The 23,366-nt window shown below is 36.2% G+C and overlaps 1 protein-coding gene across 2 annotated transcripts; it reads left to right on the top strand.

Annotated features, from left to right (window-relative positions):
- The first annotated feature begins 910 nt into the window (after positions 1 to 910).
- On the top strand, positions 911 to 22,792 carry LOC105035046 (beta-glucosidase 4). 2 transcript variants are annotated; one of them, XM_010910442.3, is made up of 13 exons: positions 914 to 1,162; positions 4,670 to 4,736; positions 4,840 to 4,898; positions 7,840 to 7,915; positions 10,346 to 10,420; positions 10,490 to 10,577; positions 13,844 to 14,069; positions 14,500 to 14,615; positions 16,658 to 16,869; positions 18,660 to 18,694; positions 18,895 to 18,997; positions 20,932 to 21,040; positions 22,416 to 22,792. In XM_010910442.3, the coding sequence occupies exons 1-13, from the start codon at positions 1,061 to 1,063 to the stop codon at positions 22,612 to 22,614; spliced, it is 1,467 nt and encodes a 488-aa protein (XP_010908744.2). In that variant the 5' UTR covers positions 914 to 1,060; the 3' UTR covers positions 22,615 to 22,792. The 2 variants fall into 2 exon arrangements, with proteins under 2 accessions (XP_010908751.2, XP_010908744.2); XM_010910449.3 differs by lacking the exons at positions 18,660 to 18,694; positions 18,895 to 18,997 and having other exon boundaries at positions 911 to 1,162.
- Positions 22,793 to 23,366: the final 574 nt, after the last annotated feature.

The following is a 23,366-nucleotide window of genomic DNA, read 5'->3' as shown; positions in this document are numbered from 1 at the left end:
TAGGTTAGCTATCTTGTATGATCTAAGAAAAGAGGTCCATCAAATATTTTTTAATTATATATCAAATAATATAATATATATTTTATTGCATGATATTGATGTCAATTGAATTCCAATACGTTATCTTTGATGCATCAAGCTTTCTAATACTAGTTTTGTAATTTTTAATCATTAATAAAATACAATATAATAATATAATAAATTATAATAATTAAAAAATATTAATATTTAAAAAATTTTATTATATTTTTGGTAATTTTTTTTAATAATATAATATTAAATAAAAATATTTATCATTAATATCGATGTTTGTATTACAAATGAAGAATTCTGTACAAATTAAATCTCAATATAGAAATTTTAATTATTAATATCAATATCATTAATATTGGCCTCTTGCAATATATAAGGTATAATTTTTTTTCTTATCCACTTATTTTTAAAATATGATTTGATAATATAATAAATTTTAATAGTAGGAGGTTTAATTAGTTTCCATGATAATGAACCTCGTATTTTTGGCACCATGCTTGATCTCTAAACAAAAAATATATATATATTTTAGAGGGAAAGATAAACAAAGGCAGCTAACCGGCAGATTTCCATTTTTTTATTTGGTAAAGTACCGGCAGATTCCTTACCAACCAGTCCACCTTGGGGTCCTTGTGTCAGCCATCGCGTCAGTTCTGCCGCAGAAGTAAAACTTCGGAGAACTCGACAAGCGCACTCCAGAAACGGACCAATCTACCTGTCAATCCACCTGTCATACACGCGTCACAAATATTGGTGGTCCCGGCAGAAATACGGGACACCTAACGAGCAACATCCGAAACCAAAGCCGAAACCGAAACCGAAACCGAAACCGTTCATTACTAACCAATGAATAATGATCGAATTGGCATCCGCGCAGCGGCCTCACATTGGCCTCACACTCGTCCGCTCCGTCTATTTAAGAGTGGCCTCGTGGCGACGAGCGTCCAAGATCTCCGGGTCCAACTACCCGCGGCGGGAGGAGGATCGCGCTGTACCGTCTGGTTTTTCTCTGCTACTTTGCTCTCCAATGGCCGCAAGGATTGGTATATGCGATGGAGTTCCGGAAGAGGTTTCGCGGAGCGATTTCCCGGAGGGCTTTGTCTTCGGAGTCGCCACTTCGGCTTACCAGGTGAAACAGAGGAGGAGAATGGCCTCTTCTACTCTTACTTCTCTGTCGATGACTCTTTCCGATCTGTTTCCTGTTTTGTTTCGTGGAAATTTTCATTCTTGAAGCGAAACTCTGGATGCATCTTAAATGATTGTCGTTTTTTCTTTTTTTTAAATATAAATTTTAATAGTTTTGGGGCTTGAATGTGGGACGAAGGGTGAGTTCTGGAGTTGGCATTTCGGGGATTGCGTTTGTGACGATTTTTTGGAAGGAATTTGTTTTTGAATAGAAACCCACCCAATTTAATAAAAGAAGAAGCATTTACCAGTTGAAAGTAAGAGAAGAGATAAGAAAAAGGAATACAGAAGAAGAAGATGAACTCTGGGCAAGAGACTCCAAAAAATGCTTGACAATACCCGGTGCTCGTTCTGGGATTTAGAGCTTCCAATACAGCTTCAATCCTTGTATAGATGAAGACCAGCGCTGAGAACTCCATCCACATCCGCTGCTCATTTTGATTTTTCTTGGCGCATTTAAGTGGAATTCTTATAGGTTTTCAGAGAGGGTCATGGCTTTTTATCATATTTGATCGGAAAAACTGGTTCTGCTCTCTTTTTTGGAGATTGCTTTTTTATCTGATTGCGGAGGTCTCTGTGCCGATGATCAGCGGACAGTCGGACACATTTATAGAAAAATCCTTTAAAGCTGATACCTTTCTTTGAAAAAATGGAAATGCTGGAATTTAATGTTGACTCTCTCTCTCTCACTTGTGATCTTTTGGGTTCCCCAATGAGTATGTTGGAGTTAATAATTTTTAACTTAAATACTAATATCTATAAGTTGATTCCGTATAAAGAAAGAAAGCTGGCTTATCTAGTAGAATAACTCTTTTGGCGAGTTTGAGAAGAGAGGATGCAAAAACGAAAATAGGAATAAAATCGAGCGAAGCTTAAATATTACAAATTTGCCTATGTTTAGATGGGATATCTTTGAGAGAGCACTGTGGAGTAAAAGTTAGAATAAGAATGTTCTCGTGCAGGTCCATTCAGAAAAGTTTTCTTCATTAGTTATATCTTGTATCAAGATTATAAGTCCCGTGAGATTAGGCTGTCTTGGTTTTTCTATGGAATAGGATGCCCCGCTATTCTATCCTGTCCCATAGGTACCCTCCATCTCTTTAACGCTTTCTTTTTTTTTTTTTTTCCTTCCTTTCTCCATTCTTTCGTTTATTTCTATTTCTTTTCCCTTCCTTTCTTTCCTCCTTTTTCTTTTTTCCCTTGTTCCTTCTTTCCTCCTTACTTTCTTTCTTTTCTTATCCCTTTTAACTTTTTCTTCTTTCCTTTTCTTGTTGTTTCTCTTTCATTTGTTTATTGTTTTCTTCCTTTCTTTCTTTTTCTTCTTCCTTCCCTTCTTATTTTCCTTTTATGTATTCTTTCCTTTTCTTCTTCTTTCATTCCTCTATTCCTGTCCTCGTTCTTTTTTTTCTCCGATGGATTTCAGAGTCCCGTCCCCTATACCCATCCCATTTTCTCATGGAAATAAGACGGGAGAGCAGTGACACGCCCCATACTGTCGGGACTTAAAACCATATCTCCTAGTACAACTGATGATTTTATTTTAGTTTTTTGTGACTATGATCGATGATTCTTATGTTTTACTGAAGTGGTAATCTTCAAAAAGGAGTGATGGTTTATTTGTTCTGTTCAGAAAAATCTCTTAGTATTAGTAGGACAGATGTTACCTTGCTTGAAGGATGGAAAGTTCAGTGTCTTTTTGAGGTTTTACTTCTGATTTTGCTAGTTCTTTAGCACCGAATTTTATTGAACTCCAGTTAAGTAGAAAATGTTCAAATTATAAAAATGACACTCTATCATGTTGTGGTAATCTTTATAAAATGTGATATTGGAGCCTAAGCTTGATATTGCTGGTGTAGTAGTTTGAGGTGGAACAGCAAAGATAAGTAGTTTTTTGGTATGATAGCATATGCAAGAGACACTAAATAGAAAAAGAAATGATTATAATCAGGGCTCACTGAACCACCCTGAATCGGATGGTTTAGGGCGTGCCGAACCATATCAATGGCTAACCAATGCGGTTTGAATGTCCGATTTGGAATGCCGGCGAAGACAGAGTGAGGGAGAAGGAAAGAGAGGGAGAGAGAGAGAGGAGGGGGAAGGAAAAGGCTGACAATTGCCAGCGGTAGCCACTAAGGCCTCTAGGACTCTTAGTCCTTCGCGAGATGTGAGAAGAGAGAGAGATAGAGAGCAAAAGGCAGCAAGGAGGCCGCCAGACGGTCCAAAATAATCCCGCAGCTACCGATGGTTCGAAATAGGGGTTTGTCTCTATTTTATCATATTTTTTAAAAAAATATGATACACGGTGAAGCAGGCAGAGGTTCTCTCCTCGCATTTTCTCTCACTGAGGACCGTGGAGCCTGGGAGGCCTTGACTGCCCTTCGGCAACCTCGACGGCCTTTCGATGGCCACTGCTGGTGTCTCCACCAGCCTCTCTTTCCTTCCCTCTCTCTCTCTCCCTCTCCCCTCTCTCTCTCTTTCTTTTCCTCTCCGATTCATCTTTTTTTTTTCCTCTCCGGTTCATCTCTTGTTTCCATGCCGGTTCGAACACGGTCTGATCCAATATGGGGTCGTACCATCTTGTACTACCAGCCAGTTGGCACGAGGTCCGGTTCTGAATCGGCAATCCTTGATTATAACTATTGCTTGGAGCCTTGGATGGTTTATATAGAAAAATGTCTGATGCACTTATGCTTGTTTGACCCTCATGGGTATATCTACATTGGCAACAAATGGAACTTTATTGTTCAGATTGGATATGAATGCAAAATAACTTCAAATTGAACAGTGCAAATTGAACAGTGCATAGGCATTTGAAAGGCTGAGAATATTCTTTTTGCATATCGGAAACAAGAGATTAATCTTAAAGATTGATTTCTGGACCGTTCGATGCAATATCAAGTAATGGAAACTAAAAATCTTTAAATATATCAATATGTTGCTATTCTGTAAGAATGAAATTGTCATTTCTCCTGAAGCCAGGAAATCTTGCTTGGAGAGGTAGCTGATTTTGTGGGACTTTGGTTTTTATGATTGACCTTGCTGCACTTTGTTGTGACTATCAGGTTTTTAAATACCATTGTAGGATAAGATTTGTTTAGGGGATTCATAGATTGCAGTAAGTAAAAAGGAGGGGCATCACCTCATGTCTTCAATATCATTTATTCTCACAAAAACTTGTGTTCTTCGAGCATCTATTACATTAACATTTCTATTCAAGTTGCTCTACATTGTATGTGTTAGAAAAATGCTCTTTATAAGTGCTTCATAAATGTCTGTTCATCATTAGGATCTCACCATCTCCCCATATCTCTTTTACTATTTCATGCCTATCAAACTAATTGGTAATTTACTTCCTGGATTTTTTTGATTTTAGGTGCATTGTCATTTCTCAGATGATTAGTGCTAGAATTTTATAAGATTCTGACTGATAATCAGTTTTTGTTTCTTGCAGGTTGAAGGAGCAAGAAAAGAGGGGGGCAAGGGGGATAGTATCTGGGACTTTTTTTCAGAAAAGAAAGGTCTTTTTTTTTAAAAAAAAAGGAAAAAAAACTATTACACTTCATCTTGTCTGCATGTAATTCTGACTTGCTTGCATTGATTATTGATTGTTTATATCATCAGAAAATATCATGGACGGAAGTAACGGAGATGTTGCAGTTGATCAATATCACCGCTACAAGGTTAACTGCTGTTTCTTGTGGACTGCTAAATCAAAGTCTATTAATGACTGTCATGTAATTCTTTAAGAATATATACCTGTGGGGCAAATCATGCCATTAAAATTTTATTTGTGGGCTAGTAATTTTATATGGAACCACCATATCAGGGATTAATGCCTGTGAGTCGCATGTTACATTTTCATATATCAAAAGGATACCTTGTAGCATCCATGCTAAACCTCATGTGTATGATATGCATCATAGTTTTTGTGAAGGCTGAATTACCTTGCAACTCTTGGAGTAATTTTGACAATAAAACTCAAATCCTCCATGTTTAAGGTCTTCACATCCAACACCATCTTTTTTTCAGATATTACAAAATTCATGTTATTCATCTAATTACATGGTAGTCATAGCATGTCACTCTCATTTAGATACTGTAAATCTCAATTATTTTCCATCTGATGTAACTCGTCATGTACCTCTTCATCACTTTCCATCCATGCAGCTTCATTTCATTTCATTATATCTATTCATTGAAAGTAATATATCTATGCACCGAGCCCATTATGCAAAAGCAAAGAATACTGTAGACTTTATCTGATCCAATCCTTCGAGGCAACCTTCTTCTACATGTATAATGGTATCCTCTATTTTGGGCTTTTTTACAGCCAAAACATGAGATAAATGCTCTCATATAACTCAATCAGTGATCCTAACACCCCCGACCCTCAATTAGATGGAGTTGATCATGAAATACTTCCAATCACAATCAAAGAGATCATTGAGCCCTTGCTAAATCCAGATTATCGATTTTGTACCAACCGCCAAATCTTGTAATGGTGCGTGTTTTGGTCTACTTTGGGCTTGTTACAGGTAGATACTCTAATATAATTTCATCACTGATCATAATGCCCTCAATCTTCCATTAGATGAAGTTGATAATGAAATACTTCAGTTGCAATCAAACACATCATCAAGCCTTTGTTCAATCTGGATTATTGATTTTAGCCGACTGCCAATCTTGTAATGGTGCTTTAGGACTGTAGAGTTTGGTTCTTAAATGATTAAGGCATTCTGAATTTTTAACTGAAGGTTAGCGTGTAGATTCTTAACTTGGTAAGCTTTAACCACAGTTTCAGATGACAAATCTTTCTGGTTTATGGACTTCATCTGCTACTCGTGCATCCTTTTCCCTGGTGGGAGCCATGAATTCCTTGAAGTGCACCATGAGATCTTCCACCTACTTCTCCAAGCTGGAAAATTACCCATTTAAATGTTTGACAGCTTGGTTGATGACTTCAATCATTCTTCACTCTGTGGGACCTTCTCATATTGGTACAGTTGTCATCAGGTCGAACATTATGATGCTCCATTTTGGACATTCGAGGTTGTAATACTAACTGAGGCAGATGAATGTTGTGATGTTTTTTCACCCATGAACTTCAAAACTGTGGTGGTGGATTTACAAGAAGCATTGATCTGATTTTTAGACCATGTCTCGAGAAAACAGAAAGAAGAGATATATTTCACAGAATACACATTTGTAGCAAATCCTTGAGCCTGGAAAGACTGACTGTAGACATGGAATTCAATGTGCAACAGAGAAAGGGAGAACTGAGAACGTGACTGGAATTTTCTTAAATATTCTTCATTCTCTTGGGAATGGCCTTTCCTTCCATGTGCTGGCCATAATGACTTCAATCCTCAAAAATCTTTATTTAATCTAAAGTATTTTTTTTAAAAAAATGGAACTTAACGCTTGAGCTAGACTGATAACGAAAAAAATAAAAGAGGATCATTTTTACATTCTTTATCTCCACACTATACATTCAGGCCATGATAATTCGGTGTAAATAGACCCATTTGTTGCCTCTAACATATCAACAGATTTGTTTGGCATTGGAATCCTTAACCGTTTGTCATATGGGTATTTTAAGTTATGGTCTAGATTAGTTATGGTTGTCATTAGATCTAAAAATAAAAATATTCAAATTATATTCTCAAATTGTACATTTCCCTAATCCTAAACTGCATCAAATTGCTTTGAGTTGTTCTCTTTGACTAATTTTTTTTGTTTCACATACCTTATTAACTATATGCTGAAGCAAGTATGGAATTGATAGTTAAATCAAAAGCTGGAGATGGTCATCAATGACATTAAAAGAGGAAATGGAAAAGAAAGAACAATTCTATTTTGTATTAGGAAAATAATTTTGAGCAATTGGAACCCCAGTTTCAGTTGGGTTTCTTATCAATTGAGCTACCATTTTAGGGTTACTGCTGACAGAGTAAACTAAACAATTTGGTTTCTTGGAAATCCTAACCAAGGTGGAGAATTTCTCTTTGTTATTCAAAATACCTATTCACATATAAGATTGTTCTTTATTTTCAGCCATTTCAAGTTTTTTTTTTTTTGCCTGTCTTGCTTCTTCTGCTACCACCAGGACCACCACTTTTTCTCCACTTTTTAATGGGGTTGTGCGTTTATTGGTTGGCAAACAAATTCAACTATGTGAGACATTACATACAATAGTTCAAAATTTTAGTTATTATTTTATAAATGCTTATTTTTAACATATGGTATCATGCATTAACTGCTTAGCTATTAAATAATCTGTATGCATGCATAGAACTGTTAATGTGTACTATCTAGTCATTTTGACAATCTTATTGAAGAAATACTTGAAAATGTCTCAGTACGAGATTTATCAACATGCTGAAGCATAAGCTAAATAAGTTCTCAAGTCCCAGTTGCCAAATATTGGCATGTAGCATCATTTGATATCCCATTTCCATCTTGGACAATGTATGACCAAAGTCTTTTAGCCTTTTGTGAATCCAAGTGTTTATACCATTAGCAGTCATTGCAAATGTGTTTTCATTTCTCTATTCCTTTATCATCTCGAACTTGGTTGTAACATTGTTTTAATTCCATGATACTTCATTTATTGAAATGCAGGAAGATGTGGAACTCATTGCCAACCTAGGTTTTGGAGCTTATCGTTTTTCCATATCTTGGCCTCGTATATTCCCCGGTACACTATGATATCTTGTAATCATTATCTAAAACACTATATATCATATTTGCAGCTTCATAGTTGGCATGTTGTACTTTTTGATAGTTTATTACTTTTCCAAATACTGTACTTTTTGAGAGGTTTATTTCCATATATAGGCTCTTTACCCAGTCGCACCTAGGTCAAACTGAAGGTTTACATACTTTGAAAATTGTGTTTTTTTTTTCCTATTTTAAAGCACAAAAGATCTAAGGCTGGTTTGTGACATGTGGTGGAAGTAGCTTGTTTTAGTGCTTGTATCCTATAAGTATGTTGACACCAATTGGTTACAATTATTGCATTTGGTTGGTTAATTTAGCTTTTATATCAAATCTATGCTTTCCAAAGAACTGTAAGCAAACAAAGAAGAAGAAAGAAAAGAAAAATATATTAAAAATAGCTGAAAAGAAAAATGGATGGACATATGAATGATTGGATGATGTATTAGTGATAATTAGTCTGCTGAAAATTGAAAGAATACCGTGATATACTGTCATATATGCAAATAATTTGGCTATTTTATCCCTTATCTTAAATAATGTAATTGATATGGTATTAATGATCATGCTTAGACATTTATGACATTTTGTATATCTAAATATATTAGATATATTATTTTCACTGAGCTTTCCAATTTTTAATTTACTGATCACAAGATAAAAAATTGTCTTTCACCATCTTCTTTGATTATACACCATGTTCTGTTTAAATGAAACTAGAATATCTAGATGTTCTTATCTTCATGATTGCTAAGCATTATAATACCAAAGCCTGGAACCTTGGAAGACTCCCATTTTATTGGTGATGTAATGTTAATCGGCAAGGTAAGCAAGTGCTCAAAGCCTCAAATGCTAATTGAGTATGTAGATCTTTTAAACAATATGGGTTTAAATTAGAAGTTCCATTATGGCAGTTGCAGTGTATTGAGAATAGTAAATTTTTGAATGAATTGCATGATTAATTGTCCAATGAGTTAGAATTGGAATACTGAAATGCAGCTTTAACCAGAATTGAATAAAATAAGCCAAATTACAATCAATAACCAAATGATTTGCCATAAAGCTATTTTTAAATCTTAAATCTATCATACAGGGTGGAGAGAGACAAAAGGCTTTCCTTCCCCACTTTTGTTGAAAACTTAGAGCTGTTTTGGTGATGCGGAGATGTGTTTCCTTTGTTATTTCCTTTCAGTGCTGTATGTATTCGCTTAATGGAAATTTTCATAATGAAGTTTGGTTAACATATATTAAACCGATTAGGGTAGCTTAGCTCATAAGATGAGGGTGTTAATGAGAAGATTAAGGTAAATATGTAGAGATACTAGGACTTGGGAAGTTGAAAAATAAGAATATAAAGAAATAATTGGGATTTGGGAATCACATATATAATAGATAAGATGGTACAAATATGGTTGAAATGATGCAGCCATGCCAACATAGACTAGAGGACACCATGAAGAGGTACAATGGTTGGAATCATGGGAACAAGTTGAAAAATATGACGGGAAGACGGGTAGATTAAGGAATAAGGTCCTGTTTGGAATTGCTGTTGATAGTAGAGCTTTTAGGGCTTGAAAGGCTTGTGAGAAGTAGAGCTTTTACATAAAGTCGTTTGCCATTTGGTTACCATTTTTTAAGTGTTGTGGAACTTTGACATGTGTTTGGTAACCAAATTGATAAAGTGCTTTTGATATAACAAAATGACGAAAAGGAATATTACATGGTATTGTACAGTAGAGTATAGTATGATGTAATATTACATATTAAAACATTATTTGCATTTTTTTTACCAAATACCGCTATACCATCCAAAAATACTTTTGCAGGGCCAAAAAGTGGTTTTTGTTTTCCCAAAAAGCTGTACCAAACAAGGCCTAAGTGTTCTAAAATTATCACAAAGATTGGACGAGGATGATTGAAAATAGTTGCAGGAGTTATCCGATCTTATGTAATATTTCTATGCATATCTCATCATTTAAGTAGGTGCTCTAAAAATGCACTTTTGAAATTTGAAAGCTAGATCAATATGACTTGCATGTGATGAGGAACATCTATGGTCCAAGTCCCTAAGAAATTGAGGTGCCTCTTTCTCCTTCAACATATCTTCATGATGTTGTGCTCGACTTCTTGCAAGAAATTCTTCTCTCATAGTCTCTCTCTGAAAGTATTGTAACTCCATACATGCATATATTCATATAATGATATATGTATGTCTGCATACATACACATATGTGTCTGTATCTATATATGTATTATGTATATGTATATGTTGCATGAGGAATACTGTTTTGAGAGCAACATTAAGTTCAATTTTACTAGATCTTTGTAGTCATTTGAATGATATATGCATTTAGATGGTGATATAATGGTCTGTGGTGGAATTAGTTATGTACTTTTATCATTTTTGCAGATGGATTAGGAACAAAGATCAATGAGGATGGGATTGCTTACTACAACAATCTCATTGATTTCCTGCTAGAGAAAGGTTGTTAACCATATGCTTGGTGCCTTCAAATATATCCAGAAAACCTACATTTACGTGTTCTGATTGCAGGTGTTCAGCCTTATGTGACACTGTATCATTGGGATCTTCCATATAATCTTCATGAGTCCATGGGAGGATGGCTATCTGAGAAGATTGTGTAAGTTTCCATACTTATCAAAGTGCTGAGAATTTCTTGAATAATATATATAATATTACAAAATGCCTACAGTGTTTTATATAATTAAGCATTTTCTGTTGAATACATGAATAGTTAGTGATAAGCTTCAAATAGATTGCCTGAACTTTCTGACTACAGTTAAGCATTCACTAAGAAACAGGCATGGAAAGAATTTCTTGGTTGCATGTCGCAATTATGTTCATGTGTTTCCTGTGCTTTTAAAAGTACACATTAGGTAACTGAATATGCTACAATGAACAACTATACTAAAGAGTGGGGATATGTATTCCTAGTCCTGCTACATTCTCAAACTCCTTTTGGCAATTTAGATTGTTATGAATGTTAGCAGTTGATTGCATGTACCAGCAATGAAATCTAAATTTTAGCTACATTTTCCATGTTTCATCATAACTCTGACAAATAACATGACAATGACCTGTTCCTTTATTTTTTGCTAGCGAGAAATCTTGGGTGCACTTTCCTTTTCCTTTTCATTTGATTTGGATAATCCATCCTTATAGATAGCTATTGTATAGAAATTTATTTTTTGTTCATTAAAACTTCAGATTTTGTGATAATCTATTCATACTGATTACATGTTTAAAATAAAAAGAACAGAACACCAAAATGTTTATTAGCAAATTCTGCTTTTAAAATACAACTTCTAACTGTTGATTCTTTATCTTAAGATGAATAGACAAGTGTTGCATTTGGTAGTACCTTTACAATGCATATTTACATCATACATAGAGGGAATATATACATTAATATGTTGCTTATATGCCTTTGTCAAGTCTTGGAATGAAATTCTGAATTATGATGAGAGTTGCACATGTTATCGTGCTTCAACATTGGGGTTAGGTGATTCCTGATTTAGTATTACATGTCACAGAGGTAATTTTTGGATCAATTTTTGTTCAAAAATTGTATACTCCTTGACTGGATATTTCATAAAGACTAAGAGTTTATGCTTGTTACTCATGATTAAGTTTAGATAGAGATAAGTGTGGTTTGCCTTTAGTTTACTTTTCTTATTCTATGTGTCTAAAAAGGGCATTCCATTGCATAAAGCTCCCACTGTTGCAGGCTCTGAAGAGGGTCAGTTGTACACAACCTTACCCCTGCATGTAGAGGGGCTGTCTCTGTGCTTCGAACCTGTGACACCCATGTCATAATGAAGCAACCAAATTGTTGCACCAAGGCCCACTCTTTACGTGTCTGCCTTGTTACATGGTTCAATATTGTTATATACAAATGCTCTATATTGTCGACCAAAAACTAGATTATAAGATAAATTGAAGAACATTTGTTGCTTTATAGCGTTCTATTTATTGCTAGTTTGCTACTTTGATATGATTCTTTTTGGGAAACAACTATGCTGGATAAATTTGGGGTAAGAGACTAAGTATCTGCCTGCACAAATTTTGAACTGACATTCTTTTGGTGACACTGATCTGGGTTCCACTTCTCTAGTTCAGACCAAAGAATAAATTGCTATATTTGCTGCAAACAAACAACTACCATCATATAGGCAAGCCCTTGAGAAAAGAATTTGACTGAGGCATGGTATGGTCATGTGATCAATCAACCTTATCATATGATGAGTTTGAAAAATAGATTTTCCTTGAACATCCTATAAGAGGAGTTATAATGATAAGTTGGTTTTCCTATTGATAGCGTATTTTTATGCTTGTTATTTATCGTTAGAACTTCTTTCCTCTTATGCTTGTTATTGATAAGTTGCTTTTCCTATATTCAAAATACTTTTTAGAAGAGTTGATATCAAGTGTTCCAGCATCTGACTATGCCAATAAGTGATGGGCTAGTTCAGGTATCTGACACTAGGTTGGGGTGGCATACTATGCAAGCTGCTCGATAGGGAGCACTGCTGACCTGCACTGAGCCATGCTGGTTCGAGATAGGTTAGTACGACCTAATTCTAAGCTAGAAAGGTTCACTTCTTTTTTCACCATTTAATTGCCTTAGGGGAGTCAGAGGTTTGCTGGTTGGGAACAGCTCATACAAGGAACATTATTCAAGAAAATGCATCCTTATTCTTTTTTATTGCCATTTACTTAGCATACTACATTAAACAAGGGAAGCATTCTCTGTTTTAGCTTGATAGAAATGGTCAACGTTTCAAGTTTCATCAAAATAAGTTTAACTTGCCAACTCGAATAGATTCCCGATGTTAGGGATCTGATCAAACTGGCAAGTTTTCAATGCTAGGAAACTTCTTAGATCTTAAAACATCACAAACTTTGACGTCTAAACCATGGTATGCTGTACCAGTGCATTACCGAGTGTGCTGTACCAAACTTTGAAGTGGTACAGGGGGCATGCCAAATACCGGTATTGCCGAATCAACTCCTGTATTGGGTGTACCAACATTATACCAAGATGGTAGCTATGTGGGGTCAGTACTGACATTGTGAACCTTGATCTAAACATTGCTCGACCCAAAGATCTGGTGAGAAAGTTTCAATTTTTGGTGTCTAAGTGTCTTTTAATCTGATTTGTTGCTAATTAGAGCAGAGCACTTCAGCCTTCATCATTATATGGTCTCCAATCATTTCCCATCCAGAGTTATATGATTTATAATTGTCTGTTTTTAATCAAGGATTATTATTAATTAATATTAATGCATTGTTAGGATGTCATTTTACTTTAAAAAAGATATTTCATAGAACTCCAGCATGCATATATGCCAAGATGTTGATCGTACTGCATAGGAGTTTTTTAAAATGTGGAGCTAAATATTGTTTTAATTTTGTGAGCAACTCTTAACTGGACTAGGACGAAGTTCAAATGTCAAAGTTAAAAAAAAATAAAACCTGGAAAAATCTTGTGCCCACAACATAATATGCATGCCAATTCCACTGTTCTAGTGGGCCCACTTCATGATGGTGCATGTTGTATGTCAATGCATCACACAGTACGTGCCATGCTGGCAAATCCCTGCACCAGCAGCATTTAGATCCTCGGGTGATTTGATGATAGGGACATGTTGGCATTCTATGTATGCATATATGCATTTGTTTTATGTATCATTTCATGACTATTATGGAGCATCTTGTTAAAATTCATACTAGCACGTTTCTTTCTTTCTTTTTCCCTTTTGAAAATGTGACATGTTTCTTGCACAAATTTAAGAACATTTTTTGACGCAAAATATGACCAGATATTGTTCCATTGCATTTTGTGTTCTAAAGATTTTTTGTTACTTGATTTTGCACAATGTCCAGGGAATATTTTGCACTATATGCAGAAACTTGTTTTGCGAAGTTCGGAGATAGAGTGAAGCACTGGATAACAATCAATGAACCACTTCAAACAGCTGTGAATGGTTATGGTGTTGGGGTATTTGCTCCTGGAAGATATGAGAATTCATCTTTTGAACCCTACTTGGCTGCACATCACCAACTCTTAGCCCATGCAGCAGCAGCTGCTGTGTACAAGAAGAAATTTAAGGCATGTTCTTTGATATATTTTATCTTATGTATATAGGTTTTGCTTGTTTCTTATGTTGCATTGCAGTCGTTGTGGAGACTTACTTTCACCTTTTAGTCATTAAGCACTTTATTTTCTCTGCGTATATTGGTTTGGTTTGGCTTAAGTTTCCTATGGAGTATTGTAGTCATTATGTAGAAATATCTCTTTATTGGTCATTAAACACTCATATCCATTGTTTAGCTATCTGCATAAAATCTGCATTCATATTAGTAAATGAATGAAAAATATTCCATGTTTTTTAATTCTTCAAAATTTGAATTTAAATTGCATAATCAATGGGAATTAGGATGGTTTACTAAATATTAGAAACATCCCATTTGAACTTGAACCAGCTTTTATGTTATTCTACTCATATTATGGCTTAGTAGCTTTACTTGCTTTATTTTAGGCTACTCAAGGTGGCCAAGTTGGATTAGTTCTCGATTGTGAATGGGCAGAGGCATTTTCTGATAAATTGCAAGATAAGATAGCTGCAGAGAGACGGCTGGATTTTCAACTTGGCTGGTATATACTCTTGAGTCTTGACTTTATTTCTTCTTCTTCTTCTTCTCCTTCTGCTTGTGCTTCTTGGTAAGAGTTTGTTTATGTATTTGTATTAATGCCTTCTGCACATCTCAGGAAATAGAGAGCTCATAGAATAATCATATTAGAGCATGTTTCTGTGATTAAAGGAAGAGTAGAAACAGAGACATCTAAATCCTAGTTTTCCTCCTAACAAACCATTTTCTATATGATAGTTGTGGTTCTTATTCAACAGCTATTTTTTGTGACTTGTTGTATATCATGAAAGACAAACATAACATGTGACTTAAACAATCCAATATCAGGGGCAAAAGTTACAGGTAACATAGCTTAACAATAAGGACCTAGAAACCAAGCTAAAAATTTAATTGCAGATGCAGAACAAAATAAGGTTTTTACTAATTTTGTTCGGAGTCTAGAACAGCATATTGCCAACAGATTCAAATGACAATATCTCAGTAATATGCAACCAGATTTTCCTTGTGAAGTCATGATGAAGATTGTGCAGCAATCTCATTCTCCATCCCACAAAAGAAACAATAAAATGGCAAGCATGGTAGCATTATTTTGCTCTCTACATATTCTCACCTAAGGTGTTTGACACATGTTGAACATTGACTATGTGGATTGTGAAAGCATTGGCTTTATAACTTCCACTGAAGAAGATTGGTTCTTTCACCAGCAACCTCATAAGCATTGTCAATTTTTCCTTACCTCGAAGAGTATTCCATAAATTGCAATTAATCAATTTCTTGGGATACATGCAAATTTGAAAATTTTGCTGTCTAGTTGGCAAAATTCTTGTTAGCTTGGTGAAGGGGGATGATAAGTAGGAAGGTTCAGGGAGAAGCAGGGAAACTTTGCTGACTAAGTGTCATGGGTTGTTGTGTTGTCTCCGAGCATCCAAAGGCATCCAGACTTCAAGATTTTTATATATCGAGGTTTTCAGATAATTTGACAAGAATTACTTTTAATAAGGAAATAACATCTCTAGAATCTTTAGTTCTAATTTAAGGAAGATTTTAATTCATGATGTTAGTCCACATAGGATTCTTTTTTTCTTCATGTATTGTATGTGCTTGTTTTTATGTGTGCCTGATTGTGTTTGTAGTAAGCAATCTGATCAACTGTCTAGAGGTAATTTACTAGGACTCAAACTCTACTGGAGGGTCTTCTTGTAGAAGAAAGCGCAACAGGATCCATCTATAAATGCAACTAGAAGTCTTAAATGACCTTCGATTCATGAGGCCATCAATTAAGGACTGCCATTCTCAGAACTAGTGTTCCCTGGACACTTTTGGCATGACATGCCAACTATCCAAGTGTCCTCGACTCCTGAAGTGTCAGATATGGCAGCCTCCAAAGAATATAAGTTCACATAAACAGAAGCCAATTTTTCGATGCTTATCGAAAAACAAGAAATATGTGGGCGTGCGTGTGCTATTCGATAAAGAAATGATAGAATAGCCATGAGTTTTCAAGTTCTTTAAGTTATTCCTGGATTCATCTCTTGGTCCCTTTAAGAGTTTCGACTTCATGTTGTTTGTTGACCAGACTGCATTATAAAGTTTTTATTCTGTGAAAATTCTAATTCCTGATTAAACATAGCACCATGCCTGCTTGTCAATATTGCTTTCACCCTATATCTTTAGAACATATCCTTATTTTTATATTGAAGTTATTAAAGATGCAATCCTAAGACCTTTTAGATAGCCATTGACCAGAGCAGTATGTAGGTGTTGTGATCATTTTTTATCCCTTTGTTCTGTTTTCAGATCAGATTTGATCTTATCTTAGATGTATTATGTTTCTTCTCATGTTTATATACATATTCATTTTGAAAAAGATACAAATGTTCATTCTATTTCTAAGACTTTATTTACCTAGCTGTTATCTTGAATCTTGATGATTCAAGGTTTTATATGTACAGGAATTCTGTGCCTTGTTTAAATATTGAGGTGTGTAATTATCAATATAACAAGGGTTTGTGCTTCTTTAACATCTGAAAATTTCCTTTCTTGAAGGTTTTTGGATCCAATTTTCTTCGGGAACTACCCTGCAGTTATGCATGAGAGACTAGGAGATAAACTTCCAAAATTCTCAGATGCACATAAAGAATTGCTAAGGAATTCGCTTGATTTTGTGGGTTTGAATCATTACACAACAAGGTTTATTGCTCATACACAAAATACAAAAGAAATCCACTTTTATCAAGTACAAGAGATGGACAGGATAGGTATTTATATGCTTACCTTCCTAACTTTTTTGTTTTGTGGTTGAAATTGAAACATTGATATATTTATATACCTGTTTATGTCTCTACATCTGTTTTATTATTTAGGCTAGATTCATCTAGTAGTGTTGGATCAGTATACGAAAGTGATGAAAGAATTTCAATAGAATTTTGAGAATACTTTGTAAGCCCAAGAAGTTTGATGTATGAAAATATCATGCCTTGTTCTCATCAACCCACCTCCACTGGTTTGACAAATTTGTCCTCAGGACACAGCAAGCCAACAAAAAAAAAGGCAGTTCTTCAATGTGCACTCACCTACAAACCTGATAATAATCAACTCTAAACTCCAAAGAACCTCAGTCATCGTTTCCTATTTGCAGCATGAAGTTGAAGGTTTCTCTAAGAAATAATGGAATGGTACAGTTCTCATCCAGTTGTAGCAAGAGAAGCAAGCTATCCGGGCTTGTCACTTTCTGGCTTGATGTCTTTTATATAAGTTAATATATTTCATCACTTCATATTTCTCACATTGAAACATCCAAAGGGCTAGCAAATGAAAATGCACAAGTTCATTAGGCATTATTATTTGGGTTATATATTTTGTGGGCAGAACATGAGGCTGATGTTTTTTAGGAAATAACATGGCACTTAATGTCAAAGAAGTTTCATCCTTAGCAACTGAATGGATCTCCAGTTTGATTTCCTGAAGACGCTATCAAGCAGACTAACTATCTTGAATTCCACTAATTCTTACTAGTTTTGCAGCATCAGCATCTAATTTTTTGCTACAAGGCCTGGTTGACTCATCTGAGTGGTCTAGGCTCTTTCTTGGTTGGGTTTGAGTTCAGGACAGTTGCCTTGTGAGATCAAGTTCTACAATCTAAATTAAATGGCTCAAGTAACACATCTTTCAAACTTTGCCATGTGAATCCTTTTATTGTTGGACAATGATATCTTTCACATGAGGACATGCAGGTGCACCCAATTCACCTATATGCTTTCTTTCTGCATTGCGGTTTTATGCACACAAACGGATGTTGGCAATTGACCTGGAAACTTTGATAACATTAGTTGAGCACCTACTTGCATCCTCTCCCAAAGATAAGCATTTTCCCTGATCAGACATCATGTTACTCCTTTCGGTTCCATCTCGCTCTCTGCAGCTTGCTCTATCTATTTGGTTCATTAAGGATAGTGTTGCTTTATTGTGCTCATGTCCCTGTGTTAGTGAATTGATCAAACTTATCAACTAGTGTTGTGAACTCAGTAGCATATGGGCTACCTCTTATCTGAAGATACTCATATTTAAGCTATTATGCTACCAATTGCATGTTCTCCTCACTTGGCAGATTCATTATTACTTGCATGGTTTGCAACCACACACTTGCCTTTATTTTAATCCAAGTCATCTAAAATGATCACAAGGTTTAGAATTGAATCAATCGTCTGCCTTATGTACATCCATAAATTAGTTCCTGAAATGCTATTTTCTATGATTTTGTGAGTTTAAAATAGTTTATCACCTTGTTTTATGGCTTTATTCTCTAAATCATTCATTTATGCTTCAATGAAACACTATGTTGCCAAGTTATCTTATGTGTATCAGATTGATCACTAATTCTCTGAAATGAGATCATCTACAACATTATAAATTTTTTCTTTAATTGCAAATCACCTTTTTTTCTGAATATCCCTATATTAAATTATTAGTTGCCAGTCTCGCAGTAACTTTTGCATTTATTTCAATAAAGCTTCAGTTTGACCAGTATTATTTATTGTATTATGCACAGCTAATTGGGAAGCAGGTGAGGCAATTGGTGATAGGGTAAGAATCTCTCTCTCTCCACACAACCCCACACCCCCCCCCCCTCCCTGTGTGTGCGCCTGTGGGAGCATGCACATGTGCATGCATGTCTACATCACATGCACAAGCATCCTCTAAGAAAGCTTTCTGGACAATGAAACCAAACATTCAAAATGCATCTGACATTATCAAACTAACTGGAAAATTTTCTATCATGGCAGGCTGCATCAGAGTGGCTTTACATAGTTCCTTGGGGCATCCGTAAAGTTCTTAACTATATAGCGAAAAAATATCGCAATCCCCCAATATATGTTACTGAGAATGGTAATGCTCCATGATGTCAAGTGGCCTTATCCTGAGTACATTTAATCATTGTGTGTTGCTTCATCTTTAATAAGTTTGTCTATACTTGTATGTAATGGGAACTTGGGGGGTGCATGTCCACCCCGGAATTCCCTCCACTATGCGGCCCATGATGCTTGGACTCCATCCTCTTTAATTCCCAATGCTGGAGGGGAGAAAAAGCGGGAGCCTTTGGGCTCCACTCAAGTTTCGCAGCCCATCTAACAGCATTCACAAGCAAATGCATCTGTCTTTGATTAGTAGACATTAATACTGCAGCCCAAGAAAGAGAAATAAAAGCTTAAGCTTAGGTGTAGAATTCATTCTACAGTTTGCTTTTGTTCTATACTGGCTTTTAGCCTGACCAACCCTCTACCCTATTGTCCTGGCTTAGAACTCCGGGACTAATGTTTGTTATGTTGTTGTCATGATTGGGAATGGATTGAATGGAGAAACCCAGTAGCTTCTGAAAGCAACAGATTTCAGAAGGCATCTTGAGGGAGGTTCTTGGTTTAAATGCATATAAGTTCTTTATCAGTTTTGCTTATTCTTACCAATCGATCAAGATGGGAAAAGATTTGCTAATACTTTTTCTTGCAAGTTGTGGGCAAATTTGCAATCATTTGGAAGAGATATTGGGTACTAAAATTTCACTCTCGAGTTCTATACCAAATAACACTTGTATGCTAAAATTCAAGGTTTGCCATACCGTGCCGTATCGTACCGGACCGACGGAGAACCGGCACGATTCGGCCGGTAAATTCGGTACACCAGTGGTACGAAAGAAAAAAAGATGAAAAGTGAGAAAGAGAGAGAGAGGAGGAGAGGGAGGTAGGAACCGTCGGAGGCCGACGGTGGCCGGTTGCGGCCGCCGAAGGGCTTCCGAGCCCTGTATCGCCCGATAGAGCTTTCAAGAGTGTGAGAAATAGAGAGAAAAAGAGAGCGCTCGGGGGGGAGGGACCTACCGGATGGACGGCGCCTCCATCGCGAGGCCCCTGTTGGCCGGCGAGCCGACGCCGATGGCCTGAGGGCGATCGAGCGGGCAGAGCCCCTCCGTGGCTCCACCCCCTTTTCTTTTTCAAAACAAACGGTCGTCTGTTTCGATTTTTTTTTTGATTTTAAACTCATGAAGTCGGCAACCCAGTTGCCGACTTAAGGGATTTTAAAAAAAAAAACAAAAATCGTGAAGCCGGCAAGCTATTTTCCGGCTTCACTTAAAACTATGTTTTTTAAAAAAACTTGCGAAACAGGGGCAACACCCCTGTTTCACATCCGCAGCGCCGCGCGCGTGGACTGCGCCCTCCGGCGGCCAGTCGGAAGCTGTCCGGTGGCCCCGCCGGCTCCTTCCCCTCCCTCTTTTTCTTTCTTCTTCCTTCTCTTTCTCTCTCTTTCTCTCTTTTTTCTTCTTCCGATTCGGGCTCGGTTCGGTACGGTACGAAATCATACTAAACTGTACCGCCGGCCGGCCGATACGGCCGGCGGTACCGGTTCAACATACCTCGGCTAAAATGGTCCAAACTCTTAGATGGATTCTTTGAAATAATGGTGATTTCAGGGATATTTTTTCCCTATGTTTTCTAAAGTTGGTGATAGATTTACAAATTTCAGACGTTATTGAAAGGGATTGACACCAAACTCTTCCAAGCCGTAAAAGATGTCTCCGATTTTAATGGAAATCATTTCATTATGCACTCACAAATAGGACTGCAGACAATCCAAGTCTAGTATTCTTGTGAAAATTTAAAATTTTAAGGCGATATGAATCATTTGCAATAGGGATCTAATTTATTTTGCTTGAAATACATGCTGAATAATGATTCAAGTGTTATAAATGTTGTGTGCAGTTAATATTAAAAAAAGGAATTCTTTTTATGGTCACATATGTATTCATTGGGCTACTTGTCTATAACCTGCAGGTATGGATGATGAAGACATTGAGACAGCAGCACTGAATGAGGCCTTAAATGACCAAAAGAGAGTTGGATATTTTAAGGGGTACATCGCTGCTGTTGCGCAAGCAATCAGGTACATTACAACTGTAGTTTTTCTAAACATGTATGCTTTAACTTCCTGTACTAGTTTCAGATTGATAGCACCACATAAATGTGTGCTTTGGATTCTGAACTTTTAAATCATTTTACTTATGTGACAGTTAGTTCTGGTAGGAAGATAAAAAATAAACTCTTGCAAATCACCAATATGTGAGAAGGATAAACTGACGCCTCTTGATGGAAGCATTATGAGTGTGAGATCTGTAATAACAGGCAAAATTTTCAGCAAGGAGTTCATGAGAAGTATATTCGTTGCTGAGTGCATTGCAGAACCTTATATTTTGTCATGTTGCATGCTTTTCTAGATTATTAGTAATGACATAAAAATGCATTTTTTTATATTGCATTTTGAAAATTCATAAACCCATTATCCTGGAATTAGAAACTTTTACTTTTATGTGAATCTTTTAAAAATTTACCCTTAAGATGAGCAACATGTCTTTTTGGATATCTCAACTCCTAAAGGATTAGAAATTTTGACTCAAGAGAAGGGACAAAATCATGATTTTAAAATTAAAACCCTTCAACCGCAGCCTAACTAATTAATATTGTCTTGATATTTTTATGCTATCATGGTACATCATATCACAATTTATGAAGATGATTATATTTTTTCTATGCATTGCTATGGTACTGTTGTCTGCATATCCTTGTAATATATACTAGGTGACAGAAAATACTCAAAATGATGAAAGGCCATATGTATTATCTCATTTACAATGTTTATATCACATTGTTGACTGAAGTCTCCAAAGGAATTGTGTAAATTGAAAGAACATCAGTAGTCCTCCACTTAAGAGTAGCTCATCTGCTTTAGAATATCTTTGGAAATTTGTCGTTGCACCTGCTTCCTAATCATTTATTGTGCTACTGCTGCTGCTGCTGCTGCTGCTGGTAACCTACGTCCTGCAACATTTTTTGTCTTGGTTTTATGGCAATGATGCAGCCCATTGGAATAGTAATTTGGATGATTTGCCATGAATTTTGGGACCAAGGTGTCTCCTGGTAACCTTTCATCCAATCTCAAACCTTGCAAATCATTCGAATCAAGTTTGGCACCTTATCTGTGCCCTCATATACTTAAATGCCCGACTAGTTGTTGTTGTTGTTGTACACATCTCCTAATTCGACCTACCTACCATAGTCGTGTGATGGCCTATTTGCCAGTGGACCTATGTTCATTGCATTTTCTCTGTATAATATGTTTGTTGCATATGCTTGTCCTTGTGACCTCAGTTGTACCTAGACAGCCGTATCTTCATATAAATGTTTCATGAAAATTGTGCATTTGTGGTAGGAAATGAACAATAAAACACAGAACAATAACTAATCTAATGTATTTGGGACAGGGATGGTGCTGATGTTCGTGGATATTTTGCATGGTCATTGTTGGATAACTTTGAGTGGGCACAAGGATACACCAAGAGGTTTGGGCTGATATATGTTGACTATAAGAATGGCCTTGCAAGGCATCCAAAATCATCAGCCATCTGGTTTTCCAGATTCCTCAAAGGTGGGAAGGAAGATAGCAGCAACGAGGTCAACTAATTCTGATCTGTCACTTTGGTTGTGGAGAATAATGCTTCTATCTGTATCTGTATGAAGTTTCATAAAACTCTTCTATCATGTATCTCTAGCTTTTTCTATCTTACATTCTGCTCCCTTGTGTGTAAATTTGTGTACTCTGAAACAATGGCCTAACATAAGAAGAAAAGTTGGATATCAATGGTGAGACAGCTAATGGTGGATCAACAAAGAGAACATGTTGGTAACCTGAAAAACTTTGGTAGCTAGTTGAACAAAAGCCTTCCAAAAAGTTCTTGTGGGAAAAGGTAATATAGCCCCACTTCATCTTTTCAGCCAAGTGAGCAGAGGCAGACGATCTGATGCCCTTCACGCCATGGCGTTTTCTTTAAGAAAAGATGAGAGTCTGTGTCCACTGTCATTGTCATAGTCCTTTGCTTCATACTGTTGATGTTGGATGCAAGAAAAATCTGATGCCTCGCAGGGCCCAGATTCTTAATCTTCCTTGTACTGCACAAGCCTAGGAGAGCACAGAAAATGGAACTTGACTTTATGTATGGCGCCTCCTTATAGGCCTCCTAAAGGATGGTGAACCTTTTCTGTGCATCAAGGCCCCAAGAATTAGTCACACTTCTTATCTAATTGAATCTTTGTGTCCTTTGACATTCTTAATAAGATAATCTCAATCCTTATTAGAGGTTTGCTCCATGTGGAATTGAACTCCTTCAATGCAACCATTTGAACAAGTGGATTTACAAACAGCTGAAGGGTATAAA

This window comes from Elaeis guineensis, chromosome 1 (assembly GCF_000442705.2).
Source record: "Elaeis guineensis isolate ETL-2024a chromosome 1, EG11, whole genome shotgun sequence".
NCBI classification, from domain to species: Eukaryota; Viridiplantae; Streptophyta; class Magnoliopsida; order Arecales; family Arecaceae; genus Elaeis; species Elaeis guineensis.
This window is presented reverse-complemented; position numbering and strand designations above follow the sequence as displayed.